At 38.4% G+C, this 20117-nt stretch overlaps 1 protein-coding gene across 1 annotated transcript in view; it reads right to left on the bottom strand.

Moving 5' to 3' along the window:
• Positions 1 to 1624: 1624 nt before the first annotated feature.
• Positions 1625 to 20117, bottom strand: part of ME1 (malic enzyme 1) — a 192920-nt gene continuing 174427 nt past the window's right edge. The window contains exons 10-14 of the mRNA XM_027602107.2: positions 19674 to 19779; positions 18140 to 18282; positions 14638 to 14811; positions 7037 to 7135; positions 1625 to 3495 (exon numbers count right to left, since the gene is read on the bottom strand). Coding sequence (XP_027457908.1) covers positions 3325 to 3495; positions 7037 to 7135; positions 14638 to 14811; positions 18140 to 18282; positions 19674 to 19779 — 693 coding nt within the window. The 3' untranslated portion in view covers positions 1625 to 3324. The remainder of the gene's footprint in view (positions 3496 to 7036; positions 7136 to 14637; positions 14812 to 18139; positions 18283 to 19673; positions 19780 to 20117) is intronic.

The following is a 20117-nucleotide window of genomic DNA, read 5'->3' as shown; positions in this document are numbered from 1 at the left end:
GCATTCTCAATTTCATTTAATGTGGGCCATTATTAAGTGTACATTTCAGCCAACTAATTGATCCAAAAGTAGAATGACTTTCAGCTGCTCAAGGCAACACACTGAATCCAGAATCGATGGCAAGTGCACCCCTATCAATCCTTTCCAATCCAAAATTGCACTTCTCCTTTCTCAGTACATTTCAGAATCCCATATATTTTCCCTCAGGTTTTGAAAATATAAATAAGCAAAATCAAGAATTCTTTTGGTGGGAGTCTTCTTATGGGTTTCCCTTTCTAACTGTATCTACCACAGCTCCTCTCTGGAATCTGATATTTAGTGTGTGGAGGTAAAGAGAAATAATGTGGGAAGAGCGGGAGGTAAACTGAGGGAGCTGATTACAGGATCTTCGAGCTGGGCAGTTAACAAAATCTTTAGACAGGAAGAGCTCCCACTTTGATTAGCAAGGGAGGACGTGTCCATTCTTCCGGTTTGCCTAGGGGATGAGGGGTTTCCTGGGACACAGGACTTTCAGTATTCAGACCTGGGTTATTGTTCACACTAGCAGGGTATCACATGTCTTCCAAATCCCCCTACCCATAAATCCCCTTTCCAGATCAAAGTCTTCCCGTTTCTGATCAATATTCTTAAATATGAGGCCTGGTGAAAGCTGTGAATGCAATTCCTGGTGGAATTTGGCAACCAGTAGGATCAAGAATGTTCTTGTTTTCAGTTATTTCAGCCTTACAGCGAGCAAGACAGAAAAGATTCTTCTGGCAAAAACATAGGCATTTTTCTAGTTTTTAATGCCATGCCTTGAGCTGATTTAAGCCTTTGAGCCTCGATCATCACTTTCTTGATGAACCCATCTCTGTAGAAGCAACCACCCTTTCCCACAGTCCTGGATTTCTCCCCACTTTACCCTGTTTGATGGCAGCAGCCGTTTGTCGGCCTTAACCTTCCCAGCCTCACATAATGCATTCCATTTTTTGCTTCATGGTTGTGTTTTTGAGGTCCCAAAGATATTTTGCTACGTTAATTTTTATTAACTTTATATTTTTACTATTTATATTTAATTCTTTAACCCATCGGAAGTCTCTGTAAGGTAGGGTTCTAGTTTTAATTTTCTCCATGTGCGGTAGGCCCGTTTTCCCAATTCTTTTATTAAACACCCTATTCCTTTTATCTGTTGATTTTTGTGCTACCTTTGTGATTCACATACTCAGGGGGTCTGTGGGCTTCCATGACTTTGATGTATTTGAAAATATCTGGATTTTGGAGCTTAGTATAAGGTAATGTAAAATATTTCATTAGTATTTTTATATCAATTACATATTGAAATAATATTCTGGACGTGTCAGTGTACATAAAATAAATTATTAACATGGATTCCACCTGTTTCTTCTTTTTATGAGGCCACTAGAAATTACACAAGTGGCTCACTTCCTTTTTCTATTGGACAATGCTGTTCTAGACTGCACTCTAGTGAAGAGAGCAGACCGTGAAGCAAGGTTAAACACGGAGCTCACCTCCTTCACTTATTAGCTCTGTGGACTTGGTTAAGTTCCTTCAAATATCTACTTTGTAAGGAACTTGTAGGGGCTACAGTAAATAAGATAATCTACACAGAATACCTGAAACCTAGTAAGTAATCATCCAATGCTTGTTTCATTATCTTTCTCTGAGGATAAGAAAGTAGTTCATTTATCATAACATACAGCAAATATGACAACACATGTATTAAACGAAGGTCATGCTGAAATTACCTATTAGAATATTTTTAAAATGTATACCCTATCACATGACTGCTGAGATGCAGCATTATCATTTTACAATGTAACAATATTTTAAGAGAAACAGACAATCGTAATTTTATTCATTCACTTTTTCTATGCTTTAATCAATCTTTTGCATAGGTAAATACATTTAGTTAGAGCTACAAGACAACATGAAACAAATCAGCATTCTGGATCTTTTCAAACTATATTGAGGAAACTCTTGACTAAATGTTACTTTCAGAAATACCCCCACCCCTTCTATTCACACCTAAAACAATCTGTGTAACCGTCAACCTTCAATAAATCATTTTATAGTATAGTTTATCTTGAACATCTTCTTCTACTTTTTAAAGGCTTTACTTCAAAAACAAAATCCTCCAAATAATTCTACAAATAAATAGCAAATGTTATTGCACCTGAGCTTAAGAATTTAAAATTGTTTCCATTCATTCAGTTATGAATGTCTAAAGTAAAACTTGAAATTAATATTAATTTCTGGGCTAGAACTACTGATGGTAATTAGAGTATCTCAATACTTGACGTCAAGATAATTTCTGATATTGGGGAACTGGTTACAAAATTTCCTCCAAACCCAGAGGAAAGTGAGTTTGTTGTTAACACAGTGAGCTCCTCATTACCTGAGCTAATCAAGGAAACGCGAGGGCAGGTCACTCATGTTGGAACCCAGCTTCTCTGGGAACCATGCTCTCGATCCTGACTCTGGAGATCTCTGTCCTAAGAGGTCAGCTCCAGAGGCAGCCCTTTCTCAAGGAGATTATCTGCTCCCTCTCTCAGCTCTTCCCATGGCTCGAGCTATGCTGAACTGAGGATACCAACCTTAGGACAGGGACCACAGGCTGTAAATGCCTGGCAGCAACAGTGCGAGGAGAGGACATTCAGCCAGGGGCAGAAGAAAGGTGCTTTTAGAAGGGATATCTGACTGAGGACCAAGGTGGTAAGAAGATGTAACAATGGCGGAAGAATATTAAAATCTAAGGCTGCACAAGGCATTGTAAACAGCAACGATCTTTCTTAGAAATGTTAGAGTTCAGTTGCACTAAAAGAACTAATATAATCTAGGATTGGAATAAAAATACCTGAGAAGTTATTTTTCTCTAGGCAACAAAGTAAGTGTCGTTTCTGTTTTTAGCAAAAGTTCACCTATGCCTAAATTCATTTGTCTTTATAAAAAAAGAGCAGATTTTAACAAAACAGTCAACAAAAGACCTATGGATTTTAATGTTGAGTATATCAATTTATTACTAATTTTGGTCTTTCCATTAGTTCCCTATATAAAAATTATGTGTTTCTCAGTAGTAGGTACAACAGCTTTTAAAGAGAACTTGGGCAAAATAATGAAGAGAGAAACCATAAATAACAAGAAAGTAAATGAAGCAAAATTGTCTAGTGTGATGTTTACCCTAAAGTATATTAATATCCTTCCATGAACTTTTATTATTAAAGTAAAATTCTTAGTCTAATGAATTATTATAAAAGATTCCAATCTTTAAAAATTATGAAAGACTTTAAGATCTCATTAACAGAATTAGAAATGTCAGTTATTATGCTACTGGCCAAGTTTGGTCTGTATTTTCTGGGCCTCTTTAGGCCAAGAATAACAATCAGGTAGAATCTGGTCATAATCAGTATTATACATCTGAGAGCGGACAAAGGCTTCCTTGTTTGGGGGTTCAGGATAAACTGTGGCTGTCTTTTCTTGGTAAGCATCATTCACAATCTAGGAATAAAAAAGAATATTAATTACTTTAATGAATAGAGTTGGTGATGAGCACATGTCAGTTTTTATCTGTTTCAAAAAATTAATTTGTCTTGTCTAAAAAAATTAAGTTAGATTATAATAAAAGCACACATACACAAAGAAGGTATAAAATGAAAATGCAATTTTAAATCATATAGCAGGAGGAGAATACGATAGCGACAGAAAGTGTGCACAAGAGAGATTTATCAAATGTAATCATAACAGGATTTCACAGACAATCCAGTGGCAAAAGTCTTGACATGACCTGAATGATAATTAACTTGAACTAAATACCTTAATATTCCTGCTAAGTTTGAACTCAGTGTGCAGTTTCAACAATCCCTATGCTGACCACAGTGTCCTACAAAATGTCCTTATTTAACCCTGCTCACCTAATCAGCTGGACTCTGGTCAGTTTTAACGCTCCTCGCCAGTATCACAGAATCTCGTCTCCCTGTCTTGCTGTCACACTTGCCATTCTGGTCACCAGTCTGGGGAACCCTCAGTGCTGGCTTTCTTCCTCCATGGCTGCCTCCTGAGATGCCATACTTTTCCTAATCCTACCTGGGTCCATGTGGTCACACATTATGCTTTTATCCTTTTCTTTAAACAAACAAGAACCCTTTCTCTCCTAGTTCCCACAAGGCAATTTCAAACCTTCCTCTGTCAAATCTGCATTTGACTGTCATCACTGGAATGAGAACATTCCAGCTAATCAGAGAAAACAATCTCAATTTCCCCTTCCAACAACTCAAAACTATCTCCTCTGTATCTTTAAACATTCGCTCTTCCTTTACTTTCTTTGAAAAGAATGGATTCTCCCTCTTGTCAAAATTAATCACTCTATGCTCTTTAATTCACTCCAGTTGTAAAAAAGTAGTCACTGGGGGTTATTTATGTAATAGAGTTATTTGGATAAGTCCGATTTTGAAGACTACTGGAATGATTAAGTATCTCTTCTCAGTGCAAAATTATGCATTTATGAAAAATTATGGTTACAAAGACTGTGCCATATTATGGAGAAATGTTTGTGAAAAACATGAAATAGATGTATACACCATGATTAGGATGATGTTAGCAAAGAAAGCAAGCAAATGGAAAAAAGATTGGAGGCGAATACACCAAAACAATAAAACTGCTTATGTTAGAAAAATAGAGTATTGGGTAGTTTCTTCTCTTTTTCCCAAAGTACCTATAATATGCTATTATTACTTTTTAACAGCTTTTTTGAGGTATAATTCAGACTACAAAATCCAAACATTTTAAGTGCACGATTAAATTATTTTTGTAAATTGGCAGAGTTGTGCAACTGTGATCACATCCAGTTATCAAACATCTCCATCACCCCAGAGGCCCCCTGTGCTATGCACTGTTGCGTTCCTGACATAGACTATGTTCATTCCTTTTTCTGCTTCCAGGACACACTGTTTCAATGATCCCCTCTCTCAGTGAGGTCTTCACTCTCTCCTCGTCAATACCAGACTCTGCAAGAGCAGCTTGTATTCTCTTGCTTTCTGAATTCTCCCTAACTTCTGTGCTACTGAAATTGCTTTTGTAAAAGGTTCTGATAACTTCGCAGGCACTAAAAAGTTCACCTGTGTTTCTCACTACCACAGCTGTGTCGATCATAACTGCCATGCCCGTTCTGACACTGGGCCTTGTCTAATTTCTGACCCACTGCTCCGTTCTGAGTCTCTTCTCAAAATCCTGACTTCTCTTCACTGGCTTCTTGCCTCTGTCTTCCGGACAGTATAACAAACCATGTTCTATCCTTGGTTCTCACCTGTCTGTACTTGCTGTCTTGGTAGCCCCAACCACTCCTGGCCCTTCCCCCGTAACCACACGGAAATACTGCCCACGCCTGTATATCTAGTGTCTCTTTAAGTTTCAGTCATTTCCATAGACTTGCTGGAATTGTGGGAATTGTATACAAACATGCCCTGAAACCTCAAGCTTGAGGTCCACTTAGACCATCTTCCTCCCTCAACTTGATTCTTTGTCCTGACTTGCTAGTTTCTGTCTCTGCACTCTGCGTTTTCCCATTATTCTAGGTGTAATATCTGAGTCTGTCTGAACACCTTCTCATTTAAATCTTCAAACTGAACTTAACATGATAATGTCCTGTTCCATGCATTAACAATCCAAACTCGTTAAAAACTAGGAGATATAAACAGTAGAAAATAGGATACTCTTTCGTGGACAGGAAACCAAGCAGATTATCTAAAGTTTTTTGAAGTATTATGTGGTTTTTGAAGCATGTGCCCTCAATCAACAAGACAAATAATGGTATGTGAGTCCTAAATATGGTATTGTTTTGATAAATTTGCTAATGGTTTTGATTTTCAATCAAAAGTAATTTTGCCCCTGAGGGGACACTTGGCAATGTCTGGAGACATTTTTGGTTGTCACAACTGGGCAGAGGCTACTGGCATCTAGTGGGTAGAGGCCAGGTATGCTAAGCATCCCATAATGCCCAGGATAACCTCCACAAAAGAGTTATCCAGCCAGTATGAGCATAGTGCTGAGGTTGAGAAACCCTAGTTTAAACATAACCATTATGGGCTGACCTCTGTCACCCAAAATTCATCTGTACTAACCCCCAGTACCTCAGAGTGTGATTCTCTTTGGAGACAGAGCCTTTAAAGAGGTAATTAAGTTAAACTGAGGCTGTTTGGTAGGCCCTGACCCAAACTGAGTAGTGTTCTTATAGGAAGGGTGAATTTCTCATACCAAGAGAACCAGGGATATTTGTACACAAAGAAAAGACCACACAAAGACACAGTGAGAAGTCATCTACAAGCCAAGGAGAGAGCCCTCCAAGAAAATCAAGCCTCCAACCTCCTAATCTTAGACTTCTAGCCCTCAAATTGTTGTTTGAGCCATCAGGTCTGTGGCATTTTGTTATGGTAACCCTAATAGGCTAATACATTTATATTGCATTAAAAAAATCAAATTTCTCACTCATCTTAAAGAAAATTTCTCTGAGTTTATGCTCTTCTTGGCTAATTGTTCCAATAGCTCATCTGTCGGCCCAACAGCTTTGAGTTGCTTGCCCTCATTGTTTTGCCCCCTGCCCAGTATTATCAGTTGTGATCCTGAAGATGCCATATATCAAGGCACCATGGATAAGACAGGTGACTCAAGGTCTAAATATTACTCTACCACATCTGCAGTATTTTGGTGACTATTCCAAGTGTGATATGGAAAACAATAAGTAAAAAAAAAAAAAAAGATGAAGTGGGGGAAACCTAACTGAAATGAAACCCTACTAACTTATTTAGATTATGGAACAGAAAAAGAATGATAGGAAAATTAATGATTCAGCCTAATTCTTCAATTCCTAGGGATGAAGTGTAGTTCCTAAGTTCTGCTGAGGCACTGTGTCTCATTTCCCTGACTTCTGACAAAGTAAGTTGATTCAGATATACATTTCAAGGAAGTGGATTTTCAGTACCTAAAAATGCATATTTAGCAATAGAAGGAAGGAAAAATAATGAGACTCGAACAAGAGTGGTTTTACCTTTGCTGCGATTTTCAGAGAAACATCTCTAATGGTGTCCAAAGGAGGATAAAGCCGGCCCTCTTCCAAGTGTTTATCTGATACCTGCTGGGCTATAACCTTTCAAAAAAAGAAAGACAAAAAAGGTTTTACTTATATTTAAAAGGATAACTAGGTGAATGGTCACATATGGTGATGTATAGAAGTGGGTCACATTAATGTGATCACCTGATTCGTCTCTCCCTTTGTCAATGGGAAAACAGCCCCGAGAGACTTGGGGATAGCTGGGGGACACCATTAGTAAGATGGGAACAGAATCTGCATTGTCTGTTTCTCCAGTTCCTTTTCTACTGGGCCATGCAGTGCTGGAAGCTTTCCTTCTGATAGGCTAGAGGCACAGGGGGGAAGAGGAGCAAGGAAGGCGGAGGAGGATGACAGAAGTGAGGGGAAAAGTACCCTAAGAGTACAGGAGGGAAGGGGGCCGATGCTGATCACGCTGCTTCTCCCGGCTCACACATTTTTTTAAGTTAATTAATTAATTTGTTTTTAAATTCAATTAATGAACATATAATGTATTATTGGTTTCAGAGGTAGAGGTCAGTGATTCATCAGTCTTATAAAACACTCAGTGCCCATTACCTCACACGCCCTCCTGAATGTCCATTACAGTTACCCCATCCCCCCATCCCCCTCCCCTCCAGCAACCCTCAGTTTGTTTCCTAGAGTTAAGAGTCTCTTATGGTTTGTCTCCCTCTCCGATGTCATCGTGTTTTATTTTTTCCTCTCTTCCCATATTCTGGCACAAGCGGTGGAGCAGGAGGCTGAGACAGCCATGTTGGAGCCACACTGCAAAGAGGATTTCAATTTACCCAGATTCTGGATTATCTAAATCACCTAACTGGCCTCGGCATTCAGTGTCCCTGGACCCTTCCCTATTTCTAAATCAAACGGCATATACTTAAACATCTGCTAAGAGGGTAGATCTTATGGTAAGTCTTCTTATCTCCCTTCTCAAGCACTCTCTGTCTGTCTGTCTCTCACACACACACACACCACAAAATAATAATAATAAAGAGAACAGGAAAGGGCTTTTGGCAGTGATGGAGGTATTCATGGTGCATGTGTTGGTGATCATTTCACAGGTGTATTCTTATCTCCAAACTCATCTAGTTGTATAAATATGTACAGCTTTTTGTATGTCAATCAGACCTTAATAACATATTTTTTTAATTAGACAGATTGACATCATATGCCTCCTGAGGTAGGATGCAATTATTAGGCCGTTGGTGCTCCTAACAAGACCGCACACCGGGAATTCAATCATGAGGAAACAATCACATCAACCCAAAGTGAGGAACACTGTAAAAAAACAACTGGCCTATATTGCTCCCAAATGTCAGCGCCATAAAAGAAAGACTGAAATATTCTTGCAGATTAAAGGATTAGTCTAGAGGCTAGAAAGGCCTTTTCTTATGAATAATTGGCAAAATGTTAATTTGGACCGTACATTAGATAATACTATTATATCAGTGTTAAAGTTCCTGAATTGAAAATGGTACAGAGACCACGTCAAAAAAAAAAAAAAAAAAAAAGTCCTGAAATATCTAGGGGTAAAGGGACATAATACCGTAAGTTGCTCTCAAATGGTTCAACAATAAAGTTCTATATGCTCAGTTATTTGCTAAACCTGCTGGGGCACAGAGGCGGACTCAGCAACCTTGAAGTTCCCTTCAGCTCTAAGACTTTGATTAGGTATTTCAGCAGGGCAAGTCTAAACCAGTTGAGTCTATTATTTAATAGACCTGAGGATGCAGAGAGGAAGGAGACAATCTTCTTCGTTTGAAACATTTTGTATAATCAAACACTTATTTTTCAGTATCTCTTAATATCTTTGAGATTTTTTTTTTAAAGATTCCATTTATTTACTTGAGAGAGAGAGAGAGAATGAGAGATAGAGAGCACGAGAGGAAAGAGGGTCAGAGGGAGAAGCAGACTCCCCGCTGAGCAGGGAGCCCAATGCGGGACTCGATTCCAGGACTCCAGGATCATGACCTGAGCCAAAGGCAGCCGCCCAACCAACTGAGCCACCCAGGCGCCCTATCTTTGAAATTTTTTAATCATGAAATTATTTCTGCAATTTATTCCATCAGCAAATATGAAAGACACTAGGCAAGCATAACACCAATAGAGGTTAAAAAAAGCAGTTCCTGCTCCTGAGAGAGTTATAATTTAGTGAGGGAGAAAAGGAAAATGCTGAGAGAGGACAGCCTAGGCTAAAGGTGAAATGTGAGTGTTACGAAATCCAGAGGAACACTGGAGGGAGCTTGAGTACGGGACTGAAGGAGAGCTAGAAGTTATATGAACAGGGAAGCGGTGGCCCTCCAGAAAGAAGATTCAGACCAAAGGCAGAGATGTATGAGCTGGACTCAGCGAGCCCAAGTGACCTGATCTGGGGGGGGGAACTGTATAGAGAATAGGGATTGGAGCATTGTCAATGCCAAATTAAGGAGTTCTGGTTAAATCCTATGGGTGACTGAGGACTTCTGAACAAGGATATTTAGGCAGGGGTGTGGGGTGAAGGAGAGCAAGATGAAGTTACTAGTATAACTGTTATTTGATTAATAGAATATCGCATATTGTGCAAAATATTATAATGTATAATTATATTCACAAAAGTTGATCATAAAGAACTTTATAATAAAGACACTGTTCAACTCATTTATTTCTTGCCTTTGTAACAGGATGTTGAGTAAAACTTTTCCTTTGCCCCAGATTTGGTGATTAGGGCCCCCAACTCTAGCACAAAGAGAATTAAGTGTTTGACATTATAATGAACCCACTAAGTAAGTGGGGACTGCCATCTCCCTCAGAACCCAAAAGGTGGCAGAATCAGCCCTGCCACCCCCACAAACACAGCCACCCCTTCCCAGAGGCTGAGATGGGGAGAAACAGGGAGAGTCGCTAGAACCATGATTTGGCCTAGTGAGTAATGCAGTGGCTTTTCCTCCTTCTTGCTGCATGCTGCCTCCCCTGGAAAGCTTTAGGTGCCTTCAAGAAGGAGAGACTGGCATTCTGTTCCCCACTTAGCCTGAGCAGTTACAGACATATGTATATAAGGAGAGGTGAAGAGAATGGGAAGAGGGGGTTGCTGGGGAGGAGCCCATATCCTAGAAGACATGTGCTTCGAAGGCTGAGTGACCACTGCGGAGGATGAGATCCAACAGGCTGGGAAAGCTGAGGAAGGGGAGGGAGGCTGAGCTGGAGCCAGACCGCTCATGTCTTGCCCTAGAGGATCCTTTAAACTCTTGTATACGTGCCCCATGAGAAAGCTAGATCTTGGCCCCTGCCTCCAATGGTTTCATGGCCTAAAAAAGTGGAGAGTAAATAAAAGCCATGATTGACCTTTTCCATACCCTTCTTTTCATATCCAACACATTTGAGGAGATAGGCCTTGATGGGAAGAGGGAGGAGGTTTTTCAGAACCTGGCCACACCCAAGCCCCTCGAGGCGCTGGTATGGGGGAGAAGAGAAGGTGGCTCTCTGCTGGCGGCTGTTGCAGGCCTCTTGTACTGAAGGGAGAGGGCATGCTATCTGAACCAGGTACAAATTCTGAACTTGACAGATGTTTAATTATTGTTCACTGAGGTAGCGCCAGCACCCAGAATAATGCCTAGCACATAGTAGGTGCTTAATTAACACTCATTAAAAGAACGAGTGAATTGAAACAGAATTAAATGTTACTGAGATGCGATTAAGAGAAAGAAAAGAGAGACTTGAAGGAGAATTATTCCAAACAGCGATTAGGGCAAAATAAAACCATTTTATGTTGATTCCCCCCCCTCCTTGAATACAGGCTGTTTAGAAAATCATGTTACTTCTTGTTTTTCTGCAAAGGATTTTTGGCAGATTTAAATCAGTTGGCATTTCTTAGATATTAAAGCAAAAACTTGCATGGGGATCCAGTATTGTTATTTACCCAGATAGAGAAAAAAATGAGTAGTGCAACCTTGAAAGGACAGAATTTCATGGTGGTTGAAACCTCAGGCTCTGATGGGAGGTAGGTCCATATTCAAATTCTAACTGCAATAATTACTATTTGCTTGAATTCAGGCAAATTAATTAACCTTCCTAAACATAGTTTTCTCTTCGGTGATATAAGACTAATAACAATTCCTAAGTCGGGGGATTAAATGAAATAAACACCAGTAAGGAATTTACCACATTGTCTGGGAAAGTTAGGTGTTCAATAAATCTTTTTCACTTTTAATCTATCTATTTCACTTTTAAAGTGAGATCTATCTATTTCACAATAAATCTATTTCACTTTTAAAAGAACAGTTGGCAGCCAGCATGGTAGAATGGAAGAAGATGGCTGAGTAAAGAAGAATCAGTGTGAGTCTTTGCTCTCCATGGATGCCTGTCATACAGAGAGGGAGCCAAGAAACCATGGAACAGAGTCAAGCAGCAACAGGTGACAGAGGGGAGCCTACCGTTAGGAACAAAATCACTAAAACGGAAGGCACTGACCTGGGGAAAAGAGAGAGTATACAAGAGTCTTAGTGTCACTCTCACCTATTAGCTCATTCACTCAAAAATTATTTGCTGCTCTTGATATTCCATTGGTGTCTCTCTAACTACACTGGGTCCACTTTCAAATTATCTCTCTTCGTTTCATTTTGAAATGTTACAGTGGCTAGATTTTCAGTTATCCAGTGACTTAAATGAATCCGTTTCCTGAAGATGCTATTGTCTATGGTGCTCATCTCTAGCGTCCTCTGGACAGACATCAGAAAGGTGTGGGGCGAGCCAGGTGAGAGGACACAAAGAAGGTGACTCAGGAGGAAGAGTGTAAGGGTAGGAGGCCAAGGCTTGCATCAGATGTGGACAGGAGGTGAGGCGTCTGTTCCCAGGCTGCTGTACAGATAAGGCAGGGCCAGGGGGGCTGACCCAGGGGAGCACTAAGTGTTCTTATCAGAGGTCCAGAAGGCTGCCAGAGTACCAGGAAAGCCAGAAATCTCTTTGTGATATAAAAATGCCCAGAAAATCTTCAGGACTGATCCTGATCCATGAGATTTCCAGTTCCATAAGAGACCCAACTAGTATTTCAGTAATAATCCTAAATTAACAAATTTTGGGTTGCCAAACAAGAAGAGTCACCTAGATCTCCCACATGTAACTTTTGTTAACTACAAAATATAATCTAGACAAGGACTTCCCTCTTTGGGCCCTCTAGCAATGAGCATCTGTGGTATTATATTTATTCTTCTTGCTAAGATATATATGACTAGTTCTATTTAGCTCCATTCAGTATTTACTAAGTTTCTATTATGTGCTTTTTTAGCATTGCACTAGGGTGCTAACAGTGTTTTGAAAGAAGTATATAAAAGACTGTCTTTAAAAAGTTAATTTACAATTTAATTGTAGAGCAACACTTAACTGTTTAAAACATAAAGCTCTCAAGAGCATAATACAAGTAGAAATTAAACTAAATATCAAAGGGTCTGATAAAGACAGCCACGGCTAAGGAGAAAGATCAAGATGAGCCACAGTAGTCACGAAAGGATTCAAATGTGAGGTGGGACCTAAGCAGTGACCAGAAGGATAGGCTTAGATAGGTGGAAAATAGTTCTCAGAGTTTTCCAGGCAGGATAATAGAGCAGTTATACAGCTGTATGTATGCACAGTGTGTTTAAAGCTTTGGGATAAGGGAGAATGAAAGAATGTCAGGCTTCTAAGATTTAATGTCTGCTTAGAAAGGGGTGTCACTAATAGCAACGCAAATATTGAGGGGTGAGGGAGGGTGAGAAGGTTTTATGCATTTGTGTTTAAGGAAAGAGCAGGGCATTTCTGTGGAAATATCCATCAGGTAACTGAAGACATGGGAAACGATGAAACCAGAGATACGCAGATTTGGCCACTTTTAGAATTAAGATAATGGAAACAAGAGAATGGATGAGATCTCTAAAAGCATAACAAAAAGGGAAGAAAAAAGGACAAAAAAAAAAGAATGCTAGAAAAAAGCTCTTAGTTAAAAGGGACAGAAAAGAAGACAAAGAAAACAATGAGGTGGTATGAAAAACAGGAATGTTGTGTTGAAGCCTGAAAGAAAACCAAGGGAAAGGTCAAAAAGATTTCACCAGAGAGATCACTATCTATGATAAGAATAAGACTACTGACATTACATTTTTTTTTCTTCAAAGTTTTTTGGTAGTGATTATTACTTTGCCTGGACAGTAAATGGAAGGATTTTTTTCATGAACCTTGTCACTAGATGGTGCTGGAGTTATTTAGGAAAGCAAACATGGACAGCAATGAGTAAAAGATTTTTTTACCCCTTTGATGTGTCAGTTACATAGAACAACGATTACATTTTCCTTAATGTATAAACAGCTTTGAAAAGCTGAGTAATTAGACATCTACTTATGTTTAACAAGATTTTTGAGTTAAAGAAACTCTGAGACATCAGCTGTCATGCTTTTAGTGCAGTGAAGAGAGGAGCAGAACATTATAGCCTTCAGACACCTGTTCTCACAGAACGAGGCCAAGTGCTAAGCATTGGGATTATAATCCTTGGATCATATCAATAGCATAAGACTCTTTATCTATATTCTTAGAGTTCCCCTTCAAAACAGAAAGAATAGTATGTTTGCAAGATGAAAATATTTGAATTTTAATCAATTTTTATTTTTATTTAGCTCGGTTTAGTTATAATGTTGTATAGTGGTTTAATTTTAGAGGAAATTCACTCAAATTTCTCAATCATGAATTGCATCCTGTTCAAACATGGTATCAACTAGATGAACATTCTGATTATCAAAAGCTCATGATTTTACAAATATATGCCTGATCATTGTATCATCCCCCCTGAAGCTTGTGGGGTAAGGGGAGGTGATGGGAACCTGAAATTTATGGTACCTCTTGTACCATAAGTAATAAAGGCATTTGTCTCTGACCTAAGGGTTTTGTGCCACCATCTATGAAACTATGGCAGGCTAACTCGTTAGCTTCCAACTAAGGTAAATTTTAGATCCTTCAGTTCCTTAGAGTAGCTTAACAGTCCCTCTAGTGGGTCTGCTCTGTGATATTTTGAGAATCTTTCCTTAAGGCCCACACTCAAACCTACATCTGTCCTTTTAATGACTTTATAAACACTAATTCCCTATTTTAACTTTCTTTCTGCTTAAAATATTAGAGTATTTTCTGTTTTCTGCCCTAAACCCTCAATGATAAATAAGACTTTCATTTTCAACTTCCAAAATGCTGTTATTTACGAAGGTTTGGAGAAATACTTACCACTTCATTATGATGTGGAAACAGTATTTTTAATTGTGTTACTACTGTCACAGAATTCGACTGGAAGTGTGAAGACAAAAAAGGGTTCCTTGTAAGAGATCAGAATAATTTTTCTACTGGCCGCTGAAGAACAGTCTTCTATTTAGTGACTCAATATGAACCTGCTACCCACCCCTTATTGTCCACTAGGAGAGATTTTCTTCCCCTTTCGACTTTGTACCTTATAGGGAGCAAGGTGAGATGCTATATAAATAAATCATTAAACTACCTACACTGAGCTCTCATTTGGTGTTTTATAGCCTTGGTGAACACAGAGTATTTTACAATACCTCAGCAGTTGTGAGAAAAATCTTATCTGTGATATGTCTCACGCCACACGCCACGACACCCAGAGCCACTCCGGGAAACACATAGGAATTGTTTCCTTGGCCAGGATATAGGGTCTGTCCATTTGGAAGAGAGACTGGATCAAAAGGACTGCCACTGGCGAAAATCGCACGCCCCTATAACACAGACACACAACCAACTTTAAAAAGAAGCATGATATTTGAAAACAAATGTATCATAACAGAACTACGCCATAGTTAAAGTACTGAGTGTTTGAAAGAAGACGAATTTTCATTAACTCTCTAATAAATCCGGGCAAGTTTTTATGATGTTGGCAATAAGTTCTGGAGTGGGTGATTACTACTCTTCTCTGCCTCATTCTCCTCAGAAAAGTGTGCAAAGCACAGGATACCCCAAGACCCCAACCCTGTTCTCTGCAGGGGTCCAACCCAAAAGCTTATCAACCATTTCTATAAGGGCTTCAGATTATAGACTTCTGAAGATAAAAAAGTGATAGGTTAACATTAGAGCACTGGAAAGAATGACATTTTAGGTTAGAGTTTAGGGAGCTACGCATTTCAACAAATCTTATGTATTTCTATATTGTAAAGAATTATATAGAAAATCATGTAGGAAACAAACTCATTAGCACAAATGGGATTGGCAAATAAGAGGAAGGTTAAATTATCAATAACTGTCAAAAATTATCATGTTTTCCCTAATCTTCGTATTTTGTCACACTGTTTTTGAGAAACCTCATATATTGCATGCTTTAGATGGCAGTGACCTAGGGCCTACCAGGTGCTGCAATTCCATACTGCTAATCAAAAAGGAAGAGGGGCACCTGGGTGGCTGTCAGTTAAACGTCAGACTCCTGCTTTCAGCTCAGGTCATGATCTCAGGGTTGCAAGCCCCATGATGGCCATGTGCTGGGTATGGAGTCTGCTTGGGATTCTCTCTCTGCCTCTCCTTTGCCCTTCCCCCCTGCTCACGTTTTCTCTCTCTCTCTTCAAAAAAAAAAAAGGGAGACTGATCTGCAAAGATGAGGGTAGAAATATAGCTGAGAACTTCAGGCTTCTAAAATAGGTATAGGAAACCCTTGACAAATAAAGCATCACAATCTAAGAAATCTATTTGAGAGGTCCACAGCACCAAATACCCACAGCATCATTTAAATGATCACAGGCTGGGCTGTAACTTTCATCCCTATTTAGAGTCTAAATCCATTATAATGTTAGTAATATTAACTTAATATTCATTTTTAACAAAGATCATAATACACTTTTTGTATATAGGTAAAGTTCAACCCTCATCAGGGTATAAAAGGATGAAGACAGATGAGAAAGAAAATTGAAATTCTCATCTAGATGTCTGTAGGACACTATTTTATAGAACATTAGGTCTTGTTTTCAGACAAGTCTGATTACCTTCAGCTCTGTTTAGCAGATAAAATAATTACAAGCAACTTTCTAATATAACTTAATTATTATTGATATATATATTTTTATCTTCAAAAACCTGTATTTGAGAAAAAGACCTGCAATATTATATAAATGTTTATTTCCCTCCCTGCCTTCATTTCTTTTTTTTTTTTAAGATTTTATTTATTTATTTGACAGGGAGAGACAGCGAGAGAGGGAACACAAGCAGAGAGAATGGGAGAGGGAGAAGCAGGCTTCCCGCAGAGCAGGGAGCCCGATGCGGGGCTCGATCCCAGGACCCTGGGACCACGACCTGAGCTGAAGGCAGACGCTTAACCACTGAGCCACCCAGGTGCCCCCCTGCCTTCCCTTCCTGCCTACGGTTTTAAAATCATCATTTTAAGGAGGAAGGGCACTCAATAAATGACAGCTAATAAACATTCTCATGGATATGGATTGTTAATAAGGAGAAGAAAATCTCTCCGTACTATTTTTGGACTATAGTGTTTCATGATTCAATAATCTTACTGCATTTTGCATTTTTTAACCTTTCCTGATGACCTTTCACCTGTGCCTGAGTCTCTACTCGTCTTTGCTTTGCCATAAACCTTTGGCTGAACCAGTATTTAAATTTTTAGCCTCAAAATGACTTCCAATTTTATTTCAATTCTTTTTTTTTTTAAGATTTTTTAATTTATTTGACAGAGAGAGACAGTGAGAGCAGGAACACAAGCAGGGGGAGTGGGAGAGGGAGAAGCAGGTTTCCCGTGGAGCAGGGAGCCGATGCGGGGCTTGATCCCAGGACCCTGGGATCATGACCTGAGCTGAAGGCAGACGCTTAACGACTAAGCCACACAGGTGCCCCTATTTCAATCCTTTTTAAACAACACAGAACACTAAGTAAGAGGATAAGAAAGAGTTTAGGCCATTTATATCAGACATTCAAATAAAAAATACAACTATATAAATTTGGCTAATTTTGTTTATGTCTATTACTGGTGAGTCTATAAACTCTTCACACCTACTGAGATATATGACAAAATAATTACATAAACATTTATTATGTGCTTACTGTGTGCAATGCACCATGCTAAAATTTTATTGCCCAGAGGAATTTGTTTTCCCTTATACAGACTTAAGAACTACTGAAGGGATGCCAGGCAAATTCCCCAAATCTAGAGATGGGTTGAAAATTTAAATTATTGAGGACACTGATGTCATTCCAAATAAGAGAGATAAGAGAGTACCTCCTTGCCAACAATTGCAATAATTCTAGTAATGAGCATTTAAGGTTATAATATTAAAGAAGCTGAACCATCAAGTTCTGATTTGTGCAGAGTGACTTAACTTTGTGTCATATTTACCTTTTCTAATTCATTTTGGATTTATTTCCAAAATAAATGTGCTAGATATATATGACTCAACCTCTATTTTGTTGTAATGACATTTTCAAGTCTTTGAAGGGAAGAGAGCTCTTGTCAACCTATCAGTCAAATATATATTAATACAAACGCAGTATAAAATAAGCCATTTTCTTTTTTGAAACAATAAAGTACTGAAGCTCTGAAGCCTCCTATTCCAACCTGGCTGGATGTCAAAAGAGCTGCCCAAGTGTACCACCCATGGCATCAAAATCCAAACCCAGGATTTAGCAAAGCAAAAATAAGATTGTGGTTTTATACTGTATGCTTCAATGTTCAGAAATAGCTAGTGAAGAGTTATTTTAATAAGCATTTGAATCAAACTTTTTCCTCTTTAGCGTTCATATGTAAATCTTAGATACTTCCAAATCACTTGGGAAAAATTATCAATAAACACAGCAGAGTTTATTTTGTTTTACTGAAGAGGAGGATTTATACAACAACATTCTAGAAAAGGAAATCGCTCTTATCCCTTCTGACTTACTCACTTTTCTTTCAATCTTGGTTGTTTAATTTTTAAAGATTAAGTGGTAAGAAACTTAGATATCCTTGGCTCCCCTATAATGGATAAGAATTAGATTATTAAAATATCAGAGTGTACGTCAGCATTGGTGGAGCTGGGGAATGGGGGCAGGTAGAAATCAGTTATACTTTTGCTTTACCTTGGTTAGTTTATAGCACTGCTCTGCAGTACATTCTGCTTTGCTAGTTGGATTACTCAAAGCAAAAATAATAGGCCGTTCATTGAAGGCAGCCATATCTTTGAGAATTTGTTCTGAGAATGCACCACCAATTGCAGCAACTCCTAATGTAGAAATGAGAAAGCAGTGAATAGACTATTATTGGTTAATTAATCTAAGAAGTTCATGCCCTCAAAACAATGAGAGATGTCAGGTCACTGTCTAAGAGACCCTAAACAAACTGTAGAATATCTGCATTAAAGCGACAAAAACAGATAAGTTTATTAATGCCAATGATCTTTAGGGTTACAAATCTACAAGTATCTATATAAAAAATCACAGATATAACATTTGGCTCATCATAGAGTTAGTGACCCATTTACCAGGTATTTTGATTACAAACATATCAGGAAACTAAAATGTGCCTAATACTTATTACTTCTCTATAAACAACTCTATGAGTATATTCCAGTCTCTCAGGGTATAAAGTAATTATGTTTTATAAACCAGCGCTAACACTTAAGACAATCATCCAATTCCATTGTAAAATTGAAGTATCACTCAATGAAAGAAACCTAACAGAAGAATAAAGCAATTAGCATAATGGAAATGGAAAAAAATCATATTCCTAATATAATAAATTTTGTTAAAAATAACAATAAAGGCTTACTGCTATTTTTGTTATAGCGTATTTGCTTTCATTATGATTAACATAATTGTTCTCAATACGGTCATCTGTTTCACAAGAGCTTCTAGCTATATGAAGTATAATACAAAGTAAAGACTAACATCATATACACACAAAAATAAGGCATAAAGTTTTATAACTTCAACTGAGTTTTTTTAACCACATTAAATTTGACCTTATTAAAGATCATATGTGCACATGCACTGTGTAAGCTACTGTGTTAAGTACTATGAGGATTATAAGTATGGTCCTTGTCTTAAAGGAGGGTCCAGTTAGTTCAGTGTTTCTCAACCTCTGGGATATTAACATTTTGGGTTGGATAATTCTTTGTTGTCAGGGGGCGGGGAGGGCTTTCCTGTGCATTGTAGGATGTTGAGCAGCATTCTTAGTCTCTACCCACTAGATGTTAGTAGCCCTGACCACCCGACCCCCGACCCCTCCAAAGTTGTGACAACCAAAAACATCTACAGACATTGCCAAATATTTCTTTGGGGGCAAAATCACTCCCATTTGACAATCGCTGTTTATCTGGAGTTATCAAGCCTGGTGAAGAGTTCATTATGCCAAGGATCAACAGGTTGACCGAATTAGCAGAGGGGGACCCCCCACTTCAGCTGGAATCAGTTAAGACTGAAAAGACAGTAAGTACTAAATTTATAAATCTAGGTGTCCATGGGGTACTGTTGATTCAGTAAACATGTAATTGTGTTTGTGAATTCCAAAAGTAAAATTTCAAAAAGTTAAATTATGCCTCAAAAATCAGTATGAAAATGAATCAGGCCAAAATGGGGTCAGGGTAGGGTTTACTGGAAAGAGGGAGAAGTTTACCTATGAGGGCAGTTGGTTTTATTTCTTGAACAATGGCTTCTAGGTTCTTCATTTCTTCATGTTCATGGGCAAATTCCTCCTTCTCTTGTGTTAAGGCAGCTCGTCCCTAAGTAAAGCAAATAAAAAGAAATGTTAAATCTGCCAAACGTATGTGAGCCAAAGAAATTTCAGAATATTACACATATTACCAGTATTTGTGTTTAACGTCTTCATGTATCATGTGTTACAGCTGTTCTTAAACTCTCTTCTCCAATTATCGGAGTATTCTTTCATTCAGTCTTTCAACAAATACTGTGTCTCAGACAATGTTCTAGGCAATGGGGATGTAACAATGAACAAACTAAAGTCTTTCCCTTTCTTAACTATTATTTAATATTAAAAATCTTGATTCTACAGACATTTGTGAGAAACTGGCACTAATAAATAGCAATGCGAAATGTCATC

Source organism: Zalophus californianus, chromosome 7 (genome assembly GCF_009762305.2).
Source record: "Zalophus californianus isolate mZalCal1 chromosome 7, mZalCal1.pri.v2, whole genome shotgun sequence".
In the NCBI taxonomy this organism is placed as follows: Eukaryota; Metazoa; Chordata; class Mammalia; order Carnivora; family Otariidae; genus Zalophus; species Zalophus californianus.
Note: the sequence above shows the minus strand (reverse complement) of the source record. Positions and strands in the feature narration are given on the sequence as shown.